The sequence below is a fragment of the Mugil cephalus genome, chromosome 1, assembly GCF_022458985.1.
Source record: "Mugil cephalus isolate CIBA_MC_2020 chromosome 1, CIBA_Mcephalus_1.1, whole genome shotgun sequence".
In the NCBI taxonomy this organism is placed as follows: domain Eukaryota; kingdom Metazoa; phylum Chordata; class Actinopteri; order Mugiliformes; family Mugilidae; genus Mugil; species Mugil cephalus.
The window spans coordinates 4,275,452-4,297,878 of NC_061770.1; the positions used below are offsets into that span (position 1 = coordinate 4,275,452).

Consider the following 22,427-nt stretch of genomic DNA (forward strand, 5'->3'; position numbering starts at 1 on the left):
TTTGCCCCTGGTAGGGTCTCCAAAGGCAGATTGATCCTGGATGGAGAGTAAGACAAAAAACAGTTCTGAAGACCCTGAATGAAATACAAAAACAAGAGTCCATTTACCCACCCTGGAGCCAGGCCTGAGCTAGAGACATAGGCCCACGGCCCGCAGGATGAGCATGAAAGGTCCGATGCAATGTGGATCAGGTATATTAATGGAATGATAAATGTTAGAAAACTATCAATATCTAATTTGGATTTTCTATTAAACAAATTTCAGTTGGTCACCTTAAATCATAATTAATGAAATCCATTGGAGGGTACCACAAATTAAAAGATGTGTCATGTTGGAGGAGTTTCCACAACATGGCAATCCAGAAAATGAAAATATCAAAACTGAAATAATTAAGCATACAACGCTGTTTTTAAGTCCTGCTGTTGGACAAATGTGAATGAAAGAGGTCTTGTCTGGGCTCATTCTCAGATTTATTTTATTACTGTGAAATGATTTTCATTCAGACAGTTGATCAAAAATATACACTGTTTTGTGTTCAAACATTGATACAAGTAAAAGCTTAGTTTGACATGTTCTTGAGTCTGCTGTTATGCACAAAAATGTTACCCATTTAAAAACCTGTATTCATGATACACCATCAATATCAGTATTGGTATTCTACAAAAAAAAAAAAAAAAATCATTTGGACAAGAAGCATTAAAAAAAATCACTCTTAAAATTTTGATATGGTTACTGCTACATTCAATCATTTGTCAGTTCTGAGCAGTTACAGGTTAAAGTAATACATTGAGGCCATAATACCAACCATAATGGGAGCCAAAGTCTTGGGTTGGATCTTCTACAGCGTTACGATATGGAAAAATTAAACACGGTTAATAGGGAACTGACTGTGTTTTATGTATTGCCTCATCCTTAGAGATAAAGGACACATTTAGGAAAAGTAGTAAAAACACTGAAGACATTAACAATGTCTCTTTTCTCATCAAGTGTCCCTGCAAGTCCTGACAGTGAGCCAGCATGCACAATAACAAGACCTTATAACACAAGGAGATGAATTCATGTAGTCATCATGTGGACATTTATACATTTCTTTCAGCGAAATGTGAAAATGTCCCAAAAGGTATAAAAATACACACACTGCAATAGAAGATCTATCAAAGTCCACAGTTCAAAGTAAAACAAAAATGACTCAGCAGGTATCAGCATGGTTCAGTATGGCTTTGTCATTATAAGGACAAGAAAAATAACATCAACTGATCTTTGGGTCTATCATAGTTTTGCTGCTGTCAAAGTGGCAGTGCAAACACACCTGTACACACAGGCCACGCAGCACACACAATGCAGCAGTAATAATCCACATAATTCAAAGAGTTCTCCTGAAAACACATAATTGACCATAGAAATATACAATAGATGAAACAAGAATAAACAAGACATTTTCTTCTTCTGATATACATAGACTTATTAATGAAGTACACTGGAAAACACTGGAAAAGGAATGTAAAGTAAACCAAGCTGTTTTTCACAGTAAAGCAGCTAGACTCCTTATGCAATTTCATATGTTTTAAATAAAATGTAGCTGTGGTGTATGAGGTATTTAAGTGTTGCCAAGGCAAAATAGTCCTTCTGGGGAAGTTGTTATGACAGCAGCGAACACTAAGAAACAACTATTGTGAGGGTAACAGTGAATTACCATTTAGGACACTGCCACTATATTTTAATTGATGTTTAGTCTTCTAGGCCAACGTGTCACTAGCTAGTATCACAGTCATTTGGGGAAAAGGACAGTCTGAAAGTGTCTTAAAAACATCATGTATTAAGAAGGAAAAACAAAGGAAAATGTGGTGTTAAAACCCACAAATACTATATATGTATACACAAAACATGACCAGTGTCCCCTACCGCAACTGCTGCAGTTCTGGGGAAGCAGGGGGGGACGGGGAGGGGGAAGGATTGGATATAGATGTGTTGAATGTGGTCACAGGAGTCAGCTCCTCACAAGCAAAATAGTCCTTCAGAGGAGCAAAGAGGTGACGGATGACCGGCACACTCCACGCCTTCCCCAGCACCTTCTGCCTCTGCTGCCGGTTCATGTTCCTCACGTCGGTGTAATGTTTGGGGAAACCAAATATTCTGGGGAAGACAGACAAAACAAAACATTTAAAGACATCAAATGAAGCTCTAGGGCACTGCAGAACACAGATAAATAACTAAATCATGACAAAACTTAATAAAAATAAGTAGAAGAACTTTATCTCAATTTAAGAAGGGAGACTCATTTCAAAGGACATTTAGCATCTGCAATTTCAATGGAAAATACCGTCTGCATCCTGAAGCAGTCTATATATTTTTTGTTTTGTTCTGTCCAGCAGGTTTTTATTTTTTAATTTTTTATCATAAGAACACATTCACACAATCCAGTAAAACAGTACATTAATAGTGTAGAGTAACAGAGAATATGTTTTCCTGATCCAACCTCAAATATGCATTTTTTTATGACTTAGTGCTCTTGTTTCCGGTCTGGTTTGTCCACTTTTAAAATACTACAGTCATCATATAATTTTTAACCTGATATATTGCAGTGATTTTAATGTTTTTTCTCCATCGGTTCTTACCTGTCCAGGGACTGCGGGTGGAAATTAGCAAATGTTGCTATAACCTGGCTCAAGACAACTGTTCTTGTCTTACAAGATTAACATTTTTGTGCGTTGTCCCCGTTTTAAAAGAATAAATTCCTATTCCCATCCTACATGCAGACTATGGTACACACTAGGGGTTGCACCGACTACTTGACTTCACTGCTGTGCCACGATGCTTTAAGCAGGATGTCAACTAGTCACTGATCACATGACAAAAACAACATGGTCGCCTCCTTAAAGACAAGTGATGAGTCCAGTGTGGGAATAAAAAAAAAAAACAGCCCATTCTACTGTGACTGTCCTGAAATACAACAAATGTACTACTACAATGCACACTCATCTGAAAAGACATCCACTAATGTTAACAGAAGAATGGTCTAAAATCCTCTCAATGACGGTCAATTAATAAGTTCACCTGCTTTAATACAAAGAGAGGAGAGAAGGCGGCAACACGTTAACAGTTTGTTGGTGAATTTCATTGTCCGAAGTCATTAGACATTTAGCTGCAGCGCATGGAGAAGGATTTGGAGATATGCAGGTTAAGCATTACTTTCTATTGTGTTTTTATGTGCGACATCATCAACTAGTTGATGTCGACTCGACCCGACCCCTATTACACACATATTAACACACGCACTCTCCACATAAGTTTGTTGAAACCTACCTTTCTAGCTCAGTGATCCACAGAATGTCCTCTTTGCCGTTATGGAGGACAGGCAGCAGAGACACATTTTTGCCCTGCTTCAGGGAGTTTGGATTAGTGGTGATTGTCCTCACCTTCGTCATCTGGAGCAAAAAACAAACAATAAAAATACAGTGATTATTTGTACGTTAACGTGCGTATTTACCATCACATTAATTATGTGAATAGAGGGATCGTAGAGAAAATGAAATGCACGGACCCTGGCTTCTCTACCAATCTCTAAACAGTCCTGGAGGTTCAGCTTGTCGCTCTGGGAGGCTATGATGGGCCTGAGACGAGAACAGCAAACCAAGTATATTCAGAAAACAAAAAGCAACAATGTGCTTTCATTAATTATCAAATAACAAAGAGGGAAATAAGAGAGAAAACAGGCAAACAACAAAATAACGGTGTAGACTTAAGCAAAGGAAACACACACAAACCATTTTTTCATTCATCTTTCAAGGCAGACTTTAATCCTTTCTTTGGTAACTGCCACTAATGTATGAGAGCAGTGAAGAAAGTCTTACCTGCTCATCCCTGGGATGTTTCCCCAGAAGTACCGAGCTCTGTGCGCTGGGCTCACTTTGACTGCATCCACTAGCACAGGGTTACACTGTTCAAGGACCATGTATCAGCACAAGTTAGTGTTGAAAAATAATGGAATAAATGGGTGGCTAAACAAGTGACACGATAAGAGAAAGGAGAGCAACAAGGAAATAGAGGCTTAGAGCAAAGATGAGGGAAGACAAGAAAAAGAAGAAATGAACTGTGTGAACCTCGAGAAAGCGGCAGATGTTGACTCTGTCATGTGTGTTCATGAAGACCACGTTCTCAAACAGCCAGAAGAACGGCCGGGGGTCTTCCTCTTTGGGTTTCAGCAGATGAAGGATGCGGTAGAACTCAAAGAACAGCCGGCCAGTGCCCTCTATTACAGCAAATAATTACAGCATGTTTACACATGATTATTTCCACCATCGTCATTTAAAGGCATACATAAAAAGTCAAAACACAAAGATCAAACTGAATGGTTACTCCTGTCTCCTCTGACAAATGTTTCAGGGTTCTTGGGAAGACACTGAACCGTCAAACATATAATTGCTCCAGATGTTTAGGGACAGTGTCTTGCGTGGCTTTGTGTGCATGTGTCATGTGGTGATGAGTGAATAAAGGGCAAATAAAACACTTTGTATAAAATGGCTGCAATAAAAACACATTGGGCCAAAGAACTAAAGAACATTTAAAACATAAAGACACAGAGAACTGTTGAAGGTGTAACTTAGAATATTTGATGAACTTTGAAACAATAAAATCTAATTATTAAACAAGGTGACGATAAGTTAGCCAGAAGCTGCAACCAACACAGCTACGTACCATAGATGCCTTTCCTCAGCGGGTTGACAATGGAGAGGTCATTACAGGGGCTGCCCCCAATCAGCAAATCAAATGGACCCCACTCCAGAATCTGAATAATCAAATACAGACAATGAGCTGCTTTAATTCAGCTCTGCTACCACAGTCCTGAAGTAGACCGCTTTATTTTTTCAAAGTTTTAATGTGATGAAGGAAACTAATACTTGTTTATCTGTGATTGACCGGACGTCACCAACTTGGATGATCTTCGTTTCATGGTTGACCATCACCACAGCAAGCGAGTCCTCACAAACCTCAGAGGCAACATATTTCTCAACTTTGAAGCCAAGATCCTTCAGCACCAGGTAGCCTGTAGAAACACACACACGGACACAAAAGTCAGAGGAACATATTTTTAAATTGACAGACAACGTAATTCAAGAGCACAATTGCTGCGACTGTGTTTGCAAACTCACCTGTCGCTATGCCATCAAACAATGAGAGCACTCGAATTGGTCTGCGCAGGTTGGCAGGGATTGAAGGGTAGACGCGATGGGGCTCCTTCAATGAAATAAAACCATGTGGAAAGTGAATCAGTGTGGCTGTTAAGTCTATGAGATCAAAACGTGTTGAATGTGTTTATCCATATCTATTACACAATAAAAGCATCTAGACTTTCTGAGCACACAAGTCCTGGAGCCTTTGTTTCAGATACAGTATGAGCTGAACTGACGGTAACTTTTATATAGAGCAGATGTTCCTAATAATACAGGTTACAGTATTCTAGGTATTAAGAGTCTAGTCTCATTTGTTTTATACATCATTTCATATTATCAATATGTTTTCTTGTACTTTCTTAAATATAATGCCATAACCACAAATAAATGTAATACCAGTAATCCCAAAGGGCCTATCTGAAAAACCAAGGCTGTGTTTACATGTAGCTAAACATTCCTAATTTTTCTCCGGTTGTCCTTGGCATCGTTTCAAGAATTTCTCCATAAATATCGATCAATTGCAAAACCACATCTAGTTGTTGAAAGGCTGTAGTACATATCCAGGCCTATGTGTGGCGCTGTTTCTGCTACAGAACTCAGCCAAAATAAAGAGGAACCCTGCACGCTGCCTGCAAGGGTCAATATCTGATACAGCACCATCACAAGCCTGTAGTCCACCGTTAATGTTGTTGTTATGAGGCATCAGGGGCTGGAGGGGCGAGACGATGCCATCACTGTTCGTATCAGGCGTTCACACATTTGAAAAAAAGAATCCGCACAGGCTGCGGATTTTTCTTTTTCTCCCTGGGACCTGGATTCATCAAGGTGCGGTTCCAGTAATAGAAAGATCCAGATCTATCATGTTTATATTTTGGTGGATATACATTTTAAAGCAACTAAAAAAAAATAAAAAAACACTCTGGTCTGCCCCTCACTCACAAATTCCATGGCACTGTTGTTGGCGAACAACTCCTGAACGCGAGTGCTCCAGTCGTCCCTGGGAACTAAAGCCCCGTGAGCCTGATGAGGTTTACACAAGTAGCAGATCCACGGGTCAACCACGGTCAGTGCTTCAAACGTCCCTGGACCAACAAGGATGTTCAGACAGTCTGCACAGAACGATCTGCAGGTGGAGAGGAGCACAAGATTTAACTAGAAAATTCTTGATCTACACTTTTTACCTATTTAAGATTTCAAGATTGAAGTGTGGAGAAAGAAAAGAACAGACCAACCTGCAGCAGCTATCATTACCACACAGTATGACCTCCATCCCGTAGCAGCAGATTGTACAGTAGGACTGATAACCATCCTCGTCGTAACGATACAGGGTTTCTTTGAAGTTATCCTACAGTGACACAGACACCATCACAGGCATTGTTCAACGAAATGTTATCAGGACAATTACACTCAAAGGACCACAATAATGAATACCTCTACCAGTTACAAGGCAATGTTGGATTATACACTGTTTTTTTAAAAAATTTGTTTCTACAACTGTCATGATCCCACTGGACCGCTTTATGGCACAGTTGGCATGGCCCTCCTTGCTTTGGTTTCACTTTTGAGGAGCAGTTCCACGTCTGTCTTTATACAGTCTATGTATCAAACCATAGTTATATTATTTATCTTCCATGTAAAAAGTTAAAGGGGACATAGCGTAACCATTTCTACAAGTTGATATGTTTCTTTCAAGACTTAATGGAATCCACAAATCTACAAAAATTTGATTTTTTTTTATGGAACGTGTTAAACAGGCTCATATTCACTGTGCCAAAAGCCCTTTCCACAGCAGCCTGTATTGATGTCCCAAAAAAGTCGTCTCTGAATGTTTGGTGATCTTAATGCTACACCGAGCCACTGTTCGCTAACCTGCCAGGTGCGAACAGCAGCTAACTGGAAAATTATGTAAAATTAAACATATATAGAATGTTTTAAATGTTAAAACTCAGTTATGTTTGAAAGGATATTACAAATGTCCAAATAATTCTTAAATTGAGGTTTCATCTGGCTAGACCCGAGGAGAATTTACATAATTTTACATCATATCAGGTTTGTGTTTATTTATAGATATATCTATCGATTTTTGATATTTGGATTTTATTTGGATCTGATATTAGATGTCAAACTGTTATCTATGAGAATGCATATCCCCATTGTTGAAGGAATCTGTTAATTATGAAATAATTAAATTAGTTATGGTCGCCATAATTAAATCAAAACATTTTGAGACTTAACAGTGGGACCTGACTTGGAAAAGGTTGGGAATCACTGATCCGATGATCTACGTCACACAGGGTTCAAATTTACACTGAAGGAGATTTTCAATCTCAGCCTCCACTCATAGTACTCACACCACTCAAAACAAACAGACAAACTGAATTTTTATCACATTTTCTGAGTTGGCAGACATGCCACACAATAAATGTGGAAAAAGTGAGAACTGAATGCTACGTCCTCTTTAAGCTAGATTCTCTGATTAAAATGATTTCAGTCACGTTTAAGAATTGTTGTCCATGTAGTCACTTTTCTAAGAGTCAGAATCAGAATATGTTAGTTTATTTTTATATGTGTTCATAAGCATTTGTTATAACAATGAGAAGCTGGTAAGTCCTTACTTTACACTTCAAGCAGAGACGTCCTTTAAAGAGTGGGTGGAATATCTCAGTTTCTTCAGTTCCGCAACACAAACAGAAGCCTGCAGACGTAACAGCAAGACAGGAAGTCAGGAAAAACTAGGTACAAAATACTGCTTCAGTATGTTCTCCATGGTTTGTATTGTCATTAACATACTCAAACTTAAGAATCAATTAAAGAGATGAATTGGTTTATTAGAAATTCTTGAAATATTGCACACATTTAAACAGAGATGTTTATTACAAAAATATCTAAACATTCACCTTCAATGTCCAGATTCATGTCCATGATCCTACGAATGGTCATCTCTACAAGAAACAAAAGCCACATGGTTAAATAATAAATGGTCAAGTCTACACACAGATGGAATAAAACGTTGCTGCTGGAAGCCAACTACAACTACTATCAACACTATAGATATTTACATAGAGATCCTGTTTCATACCTCTCAGTTTCTGGTCAGGCTGTACGTACACACTGCCTGTTGGGTTGTCTTTACTGTAAGCTTTAGTGTAGCCCCTCTTCTTGCCTGGAACAACATTTGGCGACTCAGTCTCAGTGTTGATGCGTCGCTTTATGCTCACAGAGTGGGATGAGACACGAATAGATGAGGATTTCTTGAAGATGTTCTTCCTCACCTTCATCCCGTTTCGTTTTGTCACCACTGGGTAGAGGACAAATGTACACATGACAAACACATATTCACACAACAGTAAAGAACAGATTATAAAGCTGTAGAATCAGTACCATCTCCTGTAGTACATCCATCCTTATTACCGTATTTCCTCTAATAGTTGCCAGGGCCTTTATGTATTCAGCAGCCCAGCCATTACTGGAGGCAGGCTTTTGTTAGAGGGAGGCCATTATTTCAAATAAGTATGTACTGGTATATGTGCTCAAAGCTTTCCTACCATTTACTCTGCTATTTTTGTTTTTACTTTAGCAGGTACACCCCACATGCAACAGCAGCCAGGCAGGATTAACAAACGCTCAAGTGTGGTGGTGAGAATGGACGAGCGAATAAATGACACCATTGTGTCAGTTTGAACACACAAGAAACTTTCACGGCAAGTTAAACGGCCCTAGCGTGTCAATATTAAAGCATTTCGCAGCTTCCTCTATATTTCAAAACCTTCACCTTGAAATTCAAGTCAAATTCTGTTGCGTCATGCTGCTAAAGCTCTCAGTCTGTCATCTGTGGTACCTGTGGCTGAGACATAAACAAACACTAGCGCATCCTCAATGACTAAAATATATTTTCTTTGACTCAGCCTGTGTTTGAAGCCGGCCTTTATTTGTTTGTGTAAACCATGCCCTCCAGCCATTATAAAAAACCCAGGTATTAATTGAATAGTGGCAACTTTTAGAGGAATTACGGTAAGCCCTATTCATATTTGCAAAGTAAAAATGACACCACAAATGACCTACCCTATACCATGGAAATGGGCCACACGAAACAAAGACATATGAGTAATTTCTAAATCACATGATGTCCCCAGTAAAACTAAACCTGTGCGAATTTCACAGGTTCGCACTTAGTGTGGCTGTCTTTTGACATGGAAACACAATTATTATGCAGTGTCATGCTCTTACAGAAGGCACAGGAAGTTTCTTCTGTGGATGATGTGAGTGGAAGTAATTTACAGCGTGACTAATAGGACACGTGTCTTGCCTTTTGACTTGATCCGTCTGCGGTGCCGAGGTAGTTTGGGCTTTTGTTTAACCTCTACCACATCTAATGGGGACAAGACACAGTGTCGCATCGGTTATTATCATCAATAATATTTGGAACCACTGATGGAAACACTGTTGGTACTTGCTCAGTCTTACCAGAGGAGTTGTCTGTGTCGCCCGAGTCCTCCATAGTACTGGAGCATTTCACAGGAACATATACGCGTCTGGCAGCAATAGTGTCTTCCTCCTCAGAGGAGCTCTCTTGACGCTTCACTTGGACCTTCTTGTGACCATAAGCTGCCTGAACAGGCAGTTTCCTCCTGCGGTCTATTGAAGTTTTCTTTGTGTCACGAGTAATCTTTGAGCTGCTGACCATCTTGTGACAGGAGCACAAACGAAGATAACTTTAACCCCCTTTCACCTTCTAACATTTGCTAACGAACTAAAGTTAATAGGAATGCCATTAGTTATACAGTCAGTCAAGATAATCTATCCAGTAAGTTGCTGAGACATGTTTAGAATACACTGCAGATAAAATATTGAGCACTTTAAAAGTAATGGTGGCACTGACCAAATACCTGTTGCTGTACATGTCTGATAAGCCTGTAAAATTCTCATTAGTGTCCAACCTCATCACATGCATTGTCATGAAATCTGGATCTGATGATGTTGGTAAACTGGTGAGCTTTCTGAATAGCTTGAGGTTATAACACTCACCTTAGCAAACACATGTGTCCTGTGCAGAGACCTTGGCAGGGCCAGGATAGTCAGGAAGAGTCTATGCAGAGTAGTGTACTTCTTTGTTTTGTGCAGCAACTGGGGGAGGGAGGAGGGTGGTGCTTTCATTCCACTGGTAGGAAAACTCAATTGACAGCTCGAATGAGGTGAAATTTTAACTGTCAGTTTTTAATATCCAAAGTTAGCCAAGATGATTTCTGAAATGGTTATTGTTGCTTGATAACAATGTCAGCTGCTTTGTGTACTCTCATTGGTTATTGTGAAAATACTGATGTTATCGTCTAGATTTTAAATGCTAAATATCAAAATGACCCAAATGACTCTGCAGTGGATGAATCTGGGCCGAACCTCAATACAAAATGAGGCAGATGGCAAACTTGGTTACATCATTTTACCTTTGTCAAGCAATGAGTTTCTCCTTCCATTCTCCTAGGTTCGTCCTTTAAAGTCTGAATGAAAGTGACATAGTCACGTGCCAGCTGCTGTGATCGTGAAGAATTGCCAAAGCACAGGCCCAGCTGATACCCCAAATCTGACACGACATGCCTGGGCAACTTATTATCCTGAAGAAGCAACATGGAGATTGGTGTGAATTAACAATTTAATAATTCAACTATACTCAAATATTAAACTACAAACCAGATGAAATCTCACTTAAAATAACAGAAGCACTCTTACACTGATATTTTCAGGATGTTTCAGCAGTTTGCCAATATTCCTCAGTGCCACATCTCCAAACTGTCCAGGAATGCTCGTCACTAGACTCTGCAGCGCCGCTTTATAAAAAGACTGTGCATCCTTCTGGAAGTGAGCCCTGTCCGCTTCCCCCAGATCCACAACAGGGGTGGCCCACAGGAAGTTTTTTGCTTGTACACCCACATTGACCTCTGCCATGGGGAGTAGGTCCTTCTCACTGTAGAGCAGGTGCACATATCGCCACATGAGAAAGCGCTCAATGGTGGCTGGCTGGAAGATGCTGGCTGCATAGGAGCTAACCAGCATCGAGGTCAGCTGGAGCTCCACAGCCATGTCCGCAGTATCGCTCTGGTGTAATTCTTGGAGAGCTCTGAGGGGCTCCAACGTGTCTGAGAGGAACAGGAAATGCAGCTTGACTTTAGGATCCATCAGCTGGGTTCTGATCTGGTCGGCACCCACTGTTCGTTTAAAATAATCCACCAAATCCCTCCAGCAGCTGACCATCTTCTGCACAGTGCGGATAAATGCTAGGCACTGTGCTGAGATGGGATGGGATGGGTTGTAAGATTCTGCATCAGAAAATAGCTCTGACAAACTAATGGAAGGGCAGGCGGAGTAGTGATGATAGACGTCTCTAATCAGGTCGACCACGTGGCTAAAGGAAGCCAGGACTCCAGCCTGGCAGGTTCTCCCTGTCATCCCATGGAGCCCGCAGAGTGATATAAATCTAGGGTTGAAACTCTGGAGGGAGGACACGAACACCCGACTCACCTCTGGGTGTGGAGCGTTACAATAAAAGAGGGAAAGGTTGGACCAAGTAAGACCAGTCGCTTTGAGCGTTTCAATCAGAAGACGTGCATCAGAAATTGCTGGGTGCATTCTCCTGACAGTGTCCGTGTGTGAGATTTTTTCATCAGTGGTATCAAAACTCATCTTCAGAGTGCACAGCAGCCTCACTGCACTAATGCCTGAGCTCTGGTCAACATAGCCAATCAGAACAACACTTGTACTTTGTCCTCCGTCCAGTTCCACCCCAACATACAGATAGAGGCAGTAAGGTGTATCAGAACAGGCCTGGATGATTTCTTTTGGTTGGACTGCATCCACATAATCAGAGCAGTATTTCTGGATAAAGTGCACCAAATTATCATTGCTGTCAAACCTATTTCCTTGACTTCCCCTGTCTGCCTCTGCTTTCAGTGCATCAGACTTCACTACTTTTGACTGACCCTGATCACTCACATCTTTCAAAGTTGAATGCACTTCTTCTAAATTGTGCCCTATTATCACTTCCACCACATCGTCATCATCGTCATCTGATATCACCAATATCGCATCTGCATTCTTGTCCAAATTGTCCCTTGGTTTTTCGTCATCCGATGCCTTGCCATTCATGGTCCCAATAATCTCTTGTTTCTGTTCTGGGGGCTGGGAAGAGTCTGCAATGACAATGAGACATGGGAATGACTACATTTGGAAAACATTTTTTTCCTATCTTTTCAGTTGCCTTGCTTTGTGTTGATATAAAGCCAGTACAACTGAAAGTTCCTCAGAGTCAAAAACAAGTGGCTTAAACAAGGAACCTAACGCAGGAAACACGCCTGAAGATAGAGATTCTCAGTCAGGAAGGATACAGCTGCCACCAGATTGCCAGAAAGTGCAGATGCAGTCCTTCAGCAGTTGGATCCCCTCTACAGAAATACAGACAAACCAACAGCTTGGAAGACAAACCAAGACCTGGGCGTCCAAGGGTTTCTTCAGCAAGAAATGACCGCATCCTGATCCACATGTGCAGGGAAAACTGCTCAATGACATCACAGGAGCTCCAACAGCAGTGGTCAAATCAAACTGGTGTCCAGGGTTCCACCCACACTGTACGTGGTCAGCTTTTAGACCATGTCCTACACGTCCTACAAGGCTGTCAAGAAGCCCCTGATCAATGAGAGACCAGCACCGTTGGGCCCAAGCACATAAGAACTGGACAGTCAGGAATTGGAAGAAGATTCTGTGGTCAGATGAGTCCAGTTTCCAGCTTCATCTTCCTTCTGCTAATGTGAGAGTACGCAGAAGACCAGGGATTGGTGTTGGCAATTTCACTGTCTGATGACACATTGATCTCTGCCAAATATTGTGCCATTCTCCAAACCCACATGCAAATTTGTCTGCACCTGCACTGTTCCGTCAAGGTCGAAACTTGATGTTTCAAAAAGATAGTGCTCCTTCCCACACATCCAGGACCAATAGGACTTGGCTGCAGGAGCTCAGTATCCAGGTCTTAGTGTGGCCAGCTCAATCCCCAGACATGAGTCCCACTGAAAATCTGTGGTGGATTATCAAAAGGTCTGTTTCACAGCGCAAACCACAGAATTTAGAAGAATTAAAAGTAGTAATTCAAGAAGAATGGGACAAGATTACACCTCAACAGTGTGAAAGGCTCATGGAGAACATATCAGCCAGGATTAGAGCTCTACTGCTGCTAATGGCAGGAGAACTAAATATTTATTTAATGAGGCGATGGTTTGTTTTTTGTTCAGTTTTGAACATGTGTTTTGTTGACTTTGATAATGACAATGTTGAAAACTGACATTGAAACTGTCAAGAACTTAGTTTGTCTGTATATTGCTTGATTATTCTTGTCCCACAACTTTTCTTGCCAGTTTTGTAAATATTTTGATACCATTTCTAGTTATTCCAAGCAAAACAAGCTCGGCATGTTTACATAGTAGTAGCAAATCTCGAGACGAAGACCTACCTAAATAACGATATGAAAGCCCAGCCCGAACTCAACACAAGAACACACAAAATGTACATTGTACCCGTGTTGTCATTGGCCATCTGTTTAAATCACACGTACCTCTGCATACTTGGTCCACGTTGGTGAAATTTGTCTGTAAAGATTCATTGAGCAAACCCAGCACCTCATAGCGTTTTAATGAATCCGGTGCATTTGGGGGTACATTCACTGCCATCTCCTGAAAGGACGGATGTGCACAAGAACCACATACATATGCTTTATACTTTTTGTGTAAGCATGTGGAGCAGTCTTTTTACAAAATCTTAATTATGTTTAATTCATATTTACAATATAAAATAAGGTACAGCAAGCATTTAGTGCACAGAGAAACATGAGGGAAGTATTTAAATTACGTTGCACAAAGTTACTTGGACTTCTGTCTTGACGCCAAAAACAGTACTTCAGAACGTTTTTACTAATTATTATCATTAATATTATTATTACTTATTATTAACATTACCATTTCAATGAAAACATTAAAAAAAAACAATAGCTTAAGTGAAAACGTTTGAGCAACTGCGAAGTTATTTCCCTCGTGTTTGTGTGAGTGTTTCTCTGAATGTTTATTTTTCACTGTGTGCAAACAACTGCGAGTGCGTCCGAACCAGGAAGACGACACTTTCTCCAAACCAATCACATATTAGGATGGTGGACTTTCTGACCAATGGCATCAAGAAGCAGCACTAGCGGTCGTACCTGGCAACTGACACCAGGTCAGATCAAGAATTGGTGCCATTGAGGTGTGAACCACAGGGAATCTGAGTTCAGATCAGCTGGTTTTGAACTGTGATTTACAACTTTACTGATTAATAGAGGAGGGATTATGGAATTTTCAATTTAGGAAAGTCATATCAAGATAAGTTAATTTTAACAATGCGTCGACAGTAACGGCATACACAATAAATCGCCCAAACTATGCTTACGTTTGTTCAACAACTTTTAATCAATTCTAAAAACACGAAGCAAACGTCCCGATCCCATTCGCACTTAATATCTTATTAAAACAATACTAAAGTTTAACCAAATACAAACAAAAGCTGGCTAGCGTAGCCTAAATTTGTCCTACATAACTAAGTGACTATATTTCTGGAATGAATTCAGCAAAATGAGTAGTACATGATACAAGTGTTTGGCTAATACACTAACGTTAGCCAGTGCGGCTACATAATGGCTGAGCTAAAACGTGAGCAAGCGCAACTTCACAACAACACAATCGACTACTAACGCGACTACTAATTTAACTGGTGTCCGGTTGTGTTTTCGATTGTTAGACATGTCTTGAGTGACTCGGCTCCTGTATATGCAATGTGGGTTGAATATAAAGCCTCTACTCACCATCTGTTCCCTCCGTGTGGTATTTAAACTACCAGTGTTGCAAGTTCCGAGTTGGAATTTTCAACTGGAACGCACCAACAGTCAATGGTTTCATCCACCGACCCCCTAGACCCCCTGAACCAGATCCCACCCTCTTCCGCCTCGGACGGCGCCAAGTGCTCATTCCGGTGCATTAACATGGCCCATCATTGGCCATGTCATAGAAAACGGCAACACGTGTGAATAAGTTGTTCGTGTGTGTTCAAGAAACTAATTGAGATAAAATCTAACGTCGAATAAATGCTAAAGCGACATTTCTTTTGCCAACAATCAGTGACAATAAACAGCTACGGCGGCCATCGTTAGCAAGCGAGTTAGCTTCTGTTGCTAACTTTAGCCACGCTATTCTGTTTAGCGACTGATGGACATTGGTACCATTATGCTCGATTTAAACAATTAGTGCTTTTTTAAAGTTACACTTAAAGTACCATACAAAGACAAGACCTCGAATCAACAACCCAAAACGTCTCGCTTTTAGGCTACTTCACTTCATACATCACGTGCGACACGTTCAAAATTAACGCTAGTTAAAACTAATAAAAGAAGTGCAGACGACCGGGGTAGGTGATAATCACAACGAAGACTGTATTGAATTACAACAAACTAGGCTTGTGTTTTACAGGTGAGACATGTTTGAATTCAATACAATATTCAATCTGTAAAAGTCCCACGCAAAGTGCTTCTCTTGGCTCAGTGATTTCAGCTTTAACAAAGATATGAGGAAATTTCTCATACATGGGATAAATAAACAATGTCATATGTCTTATAACCAGACTAGCTTTAAATCAATAGATGTACTGAGTAACATAAGCCAATTTCCAATACTATTTTCTCCATTACTAAAGGGAGTACACTCTAAAAAAAAGAAATCACTTGGCTCAATAAAGAAAATCAACGCAACAATTTCCATTAGTCTTTTTGAGTTCCGACAACTTCTCATGAAATTACTTTTAACCAACTATTGAGTTACGGGAATCATCTTTTCTTCTGCAATCAGCAGTGTTTTTAATTATGATCTGCTAAATATTTGCTAACATAAACGATAATTTAAAAGTTCATACTCATAAAAATTAACTTGTTCCAAACAGTTTCTTTACATTATTTAAAGGAACTCTTTTGGTGTTATATTCTTAATTATCAAAATTATGAACATAGTTTTTTTAAGTTGACCTGCCTTTTAAAATTAAGTTGTTCCAGTTGTTCCAATTAGATGTTTTCACTACTAATGCATCCGTTTTATTGGGTACATTATTAATTCGCTCACTGGTGGTTAACTACCTCAGTAGTCACTTGGGGCAGCCTCCCTGTGGCCTCCCTGACCACCACCAAACATCACTTACTCACAGTCATACACCATTGCAGTACACACTGGGAGCAAGGTGGGTTAAGTGTCTTGCCAAAGGACACAGCGGACAGATTAGGAACAGGGCGGAATCAAACTGTCAACCTCTCTGATGCTGGACGACCGCTCTGAGCTACTGCTGTCCATTAGCTCAGCTAAGAGTTTTTGATCACTCACCAAAGATGAAGAAACATGTATCCTGAACAACACCGATGGAAAGCACATTTCAAAGTGAGTATAATTTCATTAATGAATAATTATACTGGTGTTTTTGGGAACATTCTCAGTTGTGTTATGACTGAGTGGACTAGGCTACGTTATCCATCTTGGCTGATTCATAATAAAAAAAACACTGGAGATTGTAGAAGACGAGATAATTCCCCTATCTCGATATAGTCTGTTGGTTAAAAGTAACTTTGTGAGAAATTGTCGGAACTAATGGAAATTGTTGCGCTGATTTTCTTTGCTGAGCTGAAAAGATTTCTTTTTTAGTGTGCACTGAGACGTAGGGGAATTAAAATACTGAGTCATCAGGTCAATTTTGTCAAGTTATCGAGTCCTATTAATAATTATACATCCTGTTAATATTCCTTAGGCAGAACAAATATTCTTTGCATATTTCCTGTTGAAAAAATTACATAACCTAGAAAATTCTGATTGGTTTACTGGCAACAGCACTGAAAGAATTCATTAATTTCCAAGCAATCTAAAGCCAAAGATAATTAATAAATATTAATACACTATTATTTTGTATCATGGCTATGAATACCAAACTGTTTCAGGTGAGTTCATGCATTTTTACACACGTAAATTTGAGTACATCAGAAATTAAGGCCTATTAAAATCTGGAGTGTCTTTTCCTGATAGTAATGTCCTGAACCATACAGTAAAGTTTACACTACCACTGAAAGAATGAATTGACTAGTGCCATGTAATTAGAGCTTTGACAGATGCTGAGACAAACAACTGATTACATGAGCTACGTAAATTTGCTTTTGTTTTCATACAGAACAATTTTGTTTGTTTAGTGGATTAACAAGAATGAAAACAATTTATTATTAGTTTTCAGCAGTATTAATTTTTACAAGCAAAAGTGGATGCACACAGACTCATCAGCCTTTCACACAAGAAACATGGCATGTCTTTATTTTAAAATTTTTTATTGAGTACAAATTATATAAGTAGGCTGCTATAGGAAGTATACAAACATAGAAAAATATCAATGTTTTCCTCTAACAATCAAATAAAATATAAAAATAGCACTGAATCTGTTCTTTTGAGACGCTTTTGCACGTGAGATTCTTAAAAAGCAAACAGGAAAAAAAATGAATGTGATTCTGATAAAGCACAAAAAGGTTATAGTAGAAAACAAAACTGAGAAATGATCATTCACACGAAAGCCTACAAATATATGCTCAAATGGTTCACATCTAAATAACACAGAATGTCAAAAACTATTGATTAGTACGGTCTATACTATACTTAAACATTACAAATTACAAGCAAGCTTTATACTGTGTTAATATATACTATATTATAAATCCAATATAAAATGTCTTAAAAGAGCAGTTACTAAAAGTTCTTTTTTTTTTCGTACTGTTTTCAAGCAAAACATTCAACAAGATCAGCAGTATGAATGAAGCATGTAAACAATTACTTTTTGATTTTTTAAATGACTTGAGAATCCAGCTTGAAAAGTACAAGAAAATGGTTCCTGATCGCACTTTCAGGGTCATTTTAAGCACCAAAGAGAAGTATCACATCCCTAAAAAAAACCCTAACTAACTGGACATTTAAACATGATAGTAAAAAATATATATTCATGAAGGCTTGTGCATTTGTGTGTTAAAAAAATAATGTAGTTCTTGGTCAGACACTTGTAAACCTTTCTATCAATACAGTACGCAAAACATCAAGTGGAAAAATAAAAAAAGGTTCCAGTGATAAAATACAAGCATATTTACAGGGCACATGGGAGTGGACAGCTGCAGTTTAGATTCACAAAACAGGTCCTTTGAGAGAAGTGATGTACAGTGGCCCCTTTATCTGAGGTAATGCCCATTTAGTCTGATTTGGTGACAGCCAACAGCATTTAAAAGTCTTCTTATTATCAAAGGTATTTAAAGGACTATGCTTTTGTAAAAGTTTGGTAAAGAGCAAAAATAAACTGTTCAGCATTTACGACACTGTCTGGTGAACTTGCCTAAGCATGCAGTGTTAAGAAATGGTACCGACCACTAGAAGATTGGCTGGTGAACATTTAGCACCGGAAGTCACACTGGAAAAACAGACACTGAACACCAACCACACACTTTAGAGTCGGTCAGTAGTAGGTAGGTCAAGTAGTCAGTGCTAGTTCACAAAAATAATGTGTTCACCAATGTTTTCCAACCATCATTTTCTTGCTCTTCTCGAACAGAAATAAAGGTTTCTTGCACTCCGTCCTGAATTTGAATCAGGACCAGTGACACATGAAGACACAGATTACAATAAACTGTGGCGGCTGTATTTCTGAGAAAGTATCTGAAACATGTACAGTTAGACGAATGTCATCTCTTTCATTTTTCAGCTGTCTGGAATGGCTGGTGAAGGTTTGCATTGGTTTGTTTCAAGTATTTGTACGTAGCTATTAGGGAGAAATTCAATAAAAGTTTTAAGACTAAATATACAAAAACACTTTAAGATCTTCTTTGATAAAAACTTTTTTCTCTTTTTTTAAACTAAGCTATGTTGCCCACATAAAAGCAACAACAGATGACAAGTAAAAAAAATATATATATTTTTTTACAAATGACAGTAAAAAAACAAAAACTACCGTATAAAGTCAAAATCCTGTCTCCTTTCCTGGTTAGCTTCTAGTCCGCTAGCTTCCACTGATCAGAGCATTTTCCAACAGAATGATCCTTACATTGGTCTTTTGGAAATCAAACCTGATCCTAAGGTTTTCAGATTAAAATCATAATAGGTAACAACTTAAGGGTGCTCTAATAAAATTTAACAGATTAGTTTTAACAGACAGAACTACTATGAGCTGTCAGACACTAGTGAATTAGTTAACACCAGGATAAGCTTGACTTTTAATGTGTGGTACAGTTTTAGATCTGTATGATCTTAAAACCTGGACAACTAAAGACCAACTTGAGACCAATGAAAGCAGCCCTTTTACGGAAAATACATTTCAGGCTATTGGATCATCTGTTAACAGAAAAGCGACCATCGTCTGACTTTGGTTCAAGTGAGCTTGTAAGTGTTTTTGATTCATATTAACAGCCTGTATCAGCCAAGTAATCGCTGTCTGAATGACTTGGCAATTTAAAGCCATTTAAAAAGTTGTTTCCTGCAACTACTAAGTGTTGTGTCACTTAAAAATCTTCTGAAGGCATTTTTAAAATAAACCAAAATCGTATTAAAACCCTTGTCCAGTTCTAGTGTTAAACAATAAAGCAAAACCACCTGAACCACCTGAAAGGCGACTTACCCTATTGGCCTCCATAAAGAATGATATAATCAGCGATCGTTCTCCTGACTTCTGACCTTCCCCTGTTTCTGACTCTTTCTAGGGTAGCGATAAAACACAGCCACGGTGCTCACTCCTGCTGCATCTGTCTATCCGTGTTAGTGTGTGTCGTGTGGCTACAAACTACTTTCTAGCTACTTTCACCGTTTCCCTTCTACACTGATTTTTCGTGAAACTGGCTATTTGTCTGTCGGAGCACCTGACAAGAGAGGATGTGTGAGTTTTTAAGTGTTAAGTTTAGCCAAGGGGTGGTGTCTATTCACAAGCGAAGTAGTCTTTGAGTGGTGCGAACAGATGCCTGATGACTGGGACGCTCCAGGACCGGCCCAGGAGTTTCTGTCTGGCACCGCGACCCATGTTGGACACATCTGTGTAGTGGACAGGAAAACCGAAAATCCTGCACAGGGCCAAAAGCAAAACAACATTAAAATCTAACATAAAACCTGAAGAGGCCTGATGTAAATCTGCGTGTGTTGGTTCCAGCTCACCTCTCCAGCTCAGTGCACCACAGTATGTCCTCCTTCCCGTTCATCAAAACAGGAAAGTGCTGGTCCTTTCCCTGTTTAATGGAATTGGAGCGAGTAGTGATGGTGCGCACTTTACCAAACTACAAGACAACAAACGCACAGTCAGACATATGCGAACAAACAGACATTCGGCAAATCTGCAAGTGAAAACCTTTAACCAGCAATTTATAACAGGGCATCCTTAAAACCGCGCGTGTGCGTTTCTGCTGAGTTTCCTGAGCTCATTTCTTTGCCACCAAATGAATTGTGTAGATAACCAACCTTTGCCACTCTGCCGTGCTCCAGACAGTCCTGCAGCTCCAGCTTGTCCATCCCTGAGGCACACAGAGGCCTGAAACAGCAAGGAGTCGTTACGTTTATATATCTCTCTATATATCTGCTAACAGGCTGATGAGAATTTGATCCTTTCTGTAGATTCCAGCAGATTTTAGGCTGCGATGCTACTGTTGTTCACTCTGAGCGGATCGTGATGTAAAGGTTGAAATGTTTGTTTTTTTCTTACCTGTTCATGCCCGGCAAGTTCCCCCAGAAATATCTGGCTCGATGAGCAGCAGAGACCTCGATAGCGTCAATCATCACAGGGTTACACTGTAAAAAAAAAAAAAAAAAAAAAAAACACAACGTTTACTCCCAGGTTCACAGTACTCTTACTAGTTAAACCTTTCTCACTCATTTCCCTGTATTTTTTAAATTCATTCTCACAGGTACATTTAAGAGATACACAGATACATTTAAGTTACCACCACCATTTTTTAAATAACTGTTTTAATCTATGAATATTTGCACACTCGCCTCCAGGAATCGGGAGATGTCCCTCTTGTCGTTGACACCCATGGCGACCACGTTCTCGAACATCCAGAAAAACGGCCGGTCCTCTCCCTCTTTGGGCCTGGCCTCGCTCAGCAGTCGGTAAAACTCGAAGAACAGCCTCCCGGTGCCTTCTATAGCAAAACCACAAGACAACAAGGAAAATGACATCAGCCTGGGTCTGTGCTCCAGTACTGGGTATCCCTATATTTGAAGGTGACTATTTTGTGTTACAAAAATAAAAGAGTGGGAAAGCCACCGAAAAGTCCTTCAGGTAACCAGAGTAACCACCTAGTTGTTTAATTCATCCCTTCCATTCACTCCCCAGACAGTTAGTTATCATAAGGTTATTAAATGAATGGAAATTCAACTTTTTCCACATGACAGGCGCTTACCATAGAGGCCTTTTCTCGCTGGATTCACAATTGAGAGATCATTGCAGGGACTTCCTCCGATCACCAGGTCAAAGGGACCCCACTCCAAAATCTGAGTGAGACAACAGCACCGCCATGCCATGTGTTAGACGGAGGGCTCTTACTTGAGAAACTGTTAGATTTTAGTATGGGGAGTCAAGCCTTGCTGTGCTAATCTACAATGACTGTTGAGTATATGCAAAATTTAAGGTTCTGGTTCCCTGTAATAATTGTTAGATATAAGAAAATATTAAAACATTATCCTATTTAAGAGGTTTGAAACAGTGACTGAAGGAAATATTCAATATACATTAGTTTCAACAGTAGATCTGATTGGTGATTGACTGGCTAATACTTGTTCCCGCTCTTAACACCATTCATTTAAACTGCAACATACACACGGCTATTAATTCAACACACCGTCCAACCTTTCCCATCTGCTCGCCCTTTGTCCCCCTTTCACCCTTTCAAATACAAACTCCTCCTCTGCCACACTAGAGTCCTTTCAGAGGCCGAAGACAATACAGGAGCGGGGGAATGAAAGCAATGAAGATAGAGAAAGAAAAAAAGAAAGAGGAAAGAGGGAGACAGAAAGAGTTGGAGGTGGTCTTATTAATCTCTTACATACGGGCTGATAGAGAAAAGTAGGATCAGACGCACACACACAGACACACACACACACCGTGACAAACCGGTAAAAGGGTTCCTGAGGGGATTTACAGAGGCTGAAGCTGCTTTGT

General features: G+C 39.7%; 2 protein-coding genes across 4 annotated transcripts in view; both read right to left on the minus strand.

Annotated features, from left to right (window-relative positions):
• Nucleotides 1-469: 469 nt before the first annotated feature.
• LOC125005034 lies at nt 470-15,156 on the minus strand. Of its 2 annotated transcripts, XM_047579958.1 has the most exons (20): nt 15,043-15,156; nt 13,768-13,885; nt 10,896-12,352; nt 10,613-10,780; nt 10,197-10,295; nt 9,636-9,855; nt 9,478-9,540; nt 8,251-8,469; nt 8,069-8,113; nt 7,787-7,866; nt 6,404-6,516; nt 6,111-6,294; nt 5,151-5,235; nt 4,899-5,044; nt 4,696-4,786; nt 4,101-4,249; nt 3,852-3,937; nt 3,542-3,611; nt 3,304-3,425; nt 470-2,133 (listed from the first exon to the last, which is right to left on the minus strand). In XM_047579958.1, exons 1-20 carry the CDS (start codon nt 15,043-15,045, stop codon nt 1,899-1,901), a joined length of 3,753 nt encoding a protein of 1,250 aa, XP_047435914.1. In that variant the 5' UTR covers nt 15,046-15,156; the 3' UTR covers nt 470-1,898. The 2 variants fall into 2 exon arrangements, with proteins under 2 accessions (XP_047435914.1, XP_047435924.1); XM_047579968.1 differs by lacking the exon at nt 13,768-13,885 and having other exon boundaries at nt 15,043-15,143.
• Nucleotides 15,157-17,575: 2,419 nt separating this feature from the next.
• The window catches only part of LOC125012818 (DNA (cytosine-5)-methyltransferase 3B-like), a 34,853-nt gene continuing 30,001 nt past the window's right edge, over nt 17,576-22,427 (minus strand). Inside the window, exons 17-22 of one of the 2 annotated variants that reach the window (XM_047593002.1) lie at nt 21,670-21,760; nt 21,260-21,408; nt 20,970-21,055; nt 20,729-20,798; nt 20,429-20,499; nt 17,576-20,337 (exon numbers count right to left, since the gene is read on the minus strand). In XM_047593002.1, coding sequence (XP_047448958.1) covers nt 20,196-20,337; nt 20,429-20,499; nt 20,729-20,798; nt 20,970-21,055; nt 21,260-21,408; nt 21,670-21,760 — 609 coding nt within the window. In that variant the 3' untranslated portion in view covers nt 17,576-20,195. Of the gene's footprint in view, nt 20,338-20,428; nt 20,548-20,728; nt 20,799-20,969; nt 21,056-21,259; nt 21,409-21,669; nt 21,761-22,427 lie in introns of both variants that reach the window. The other variant, XM_047592995.1, reaches the window with a different exon arrangement.

Coding starts and splice junctions, on each gene's coding strand:
- LOC125005034 (XM_047579958.1), bottom strand. Junction 7,867..8,068: donor CATGAATCTGGACATTGAAG/GTGAATGTTTAG, acceptor TTACGTCTGCAG/GCTTCTGTTTGTGTTGCGGA. Junction 5,236..6,110: donor ACAACAGTGCCATGGAATTT/GTGAGTGAGGGG, acceptor ATTTCATTGAAG/GAGCCCCATCGCGTCTACCC.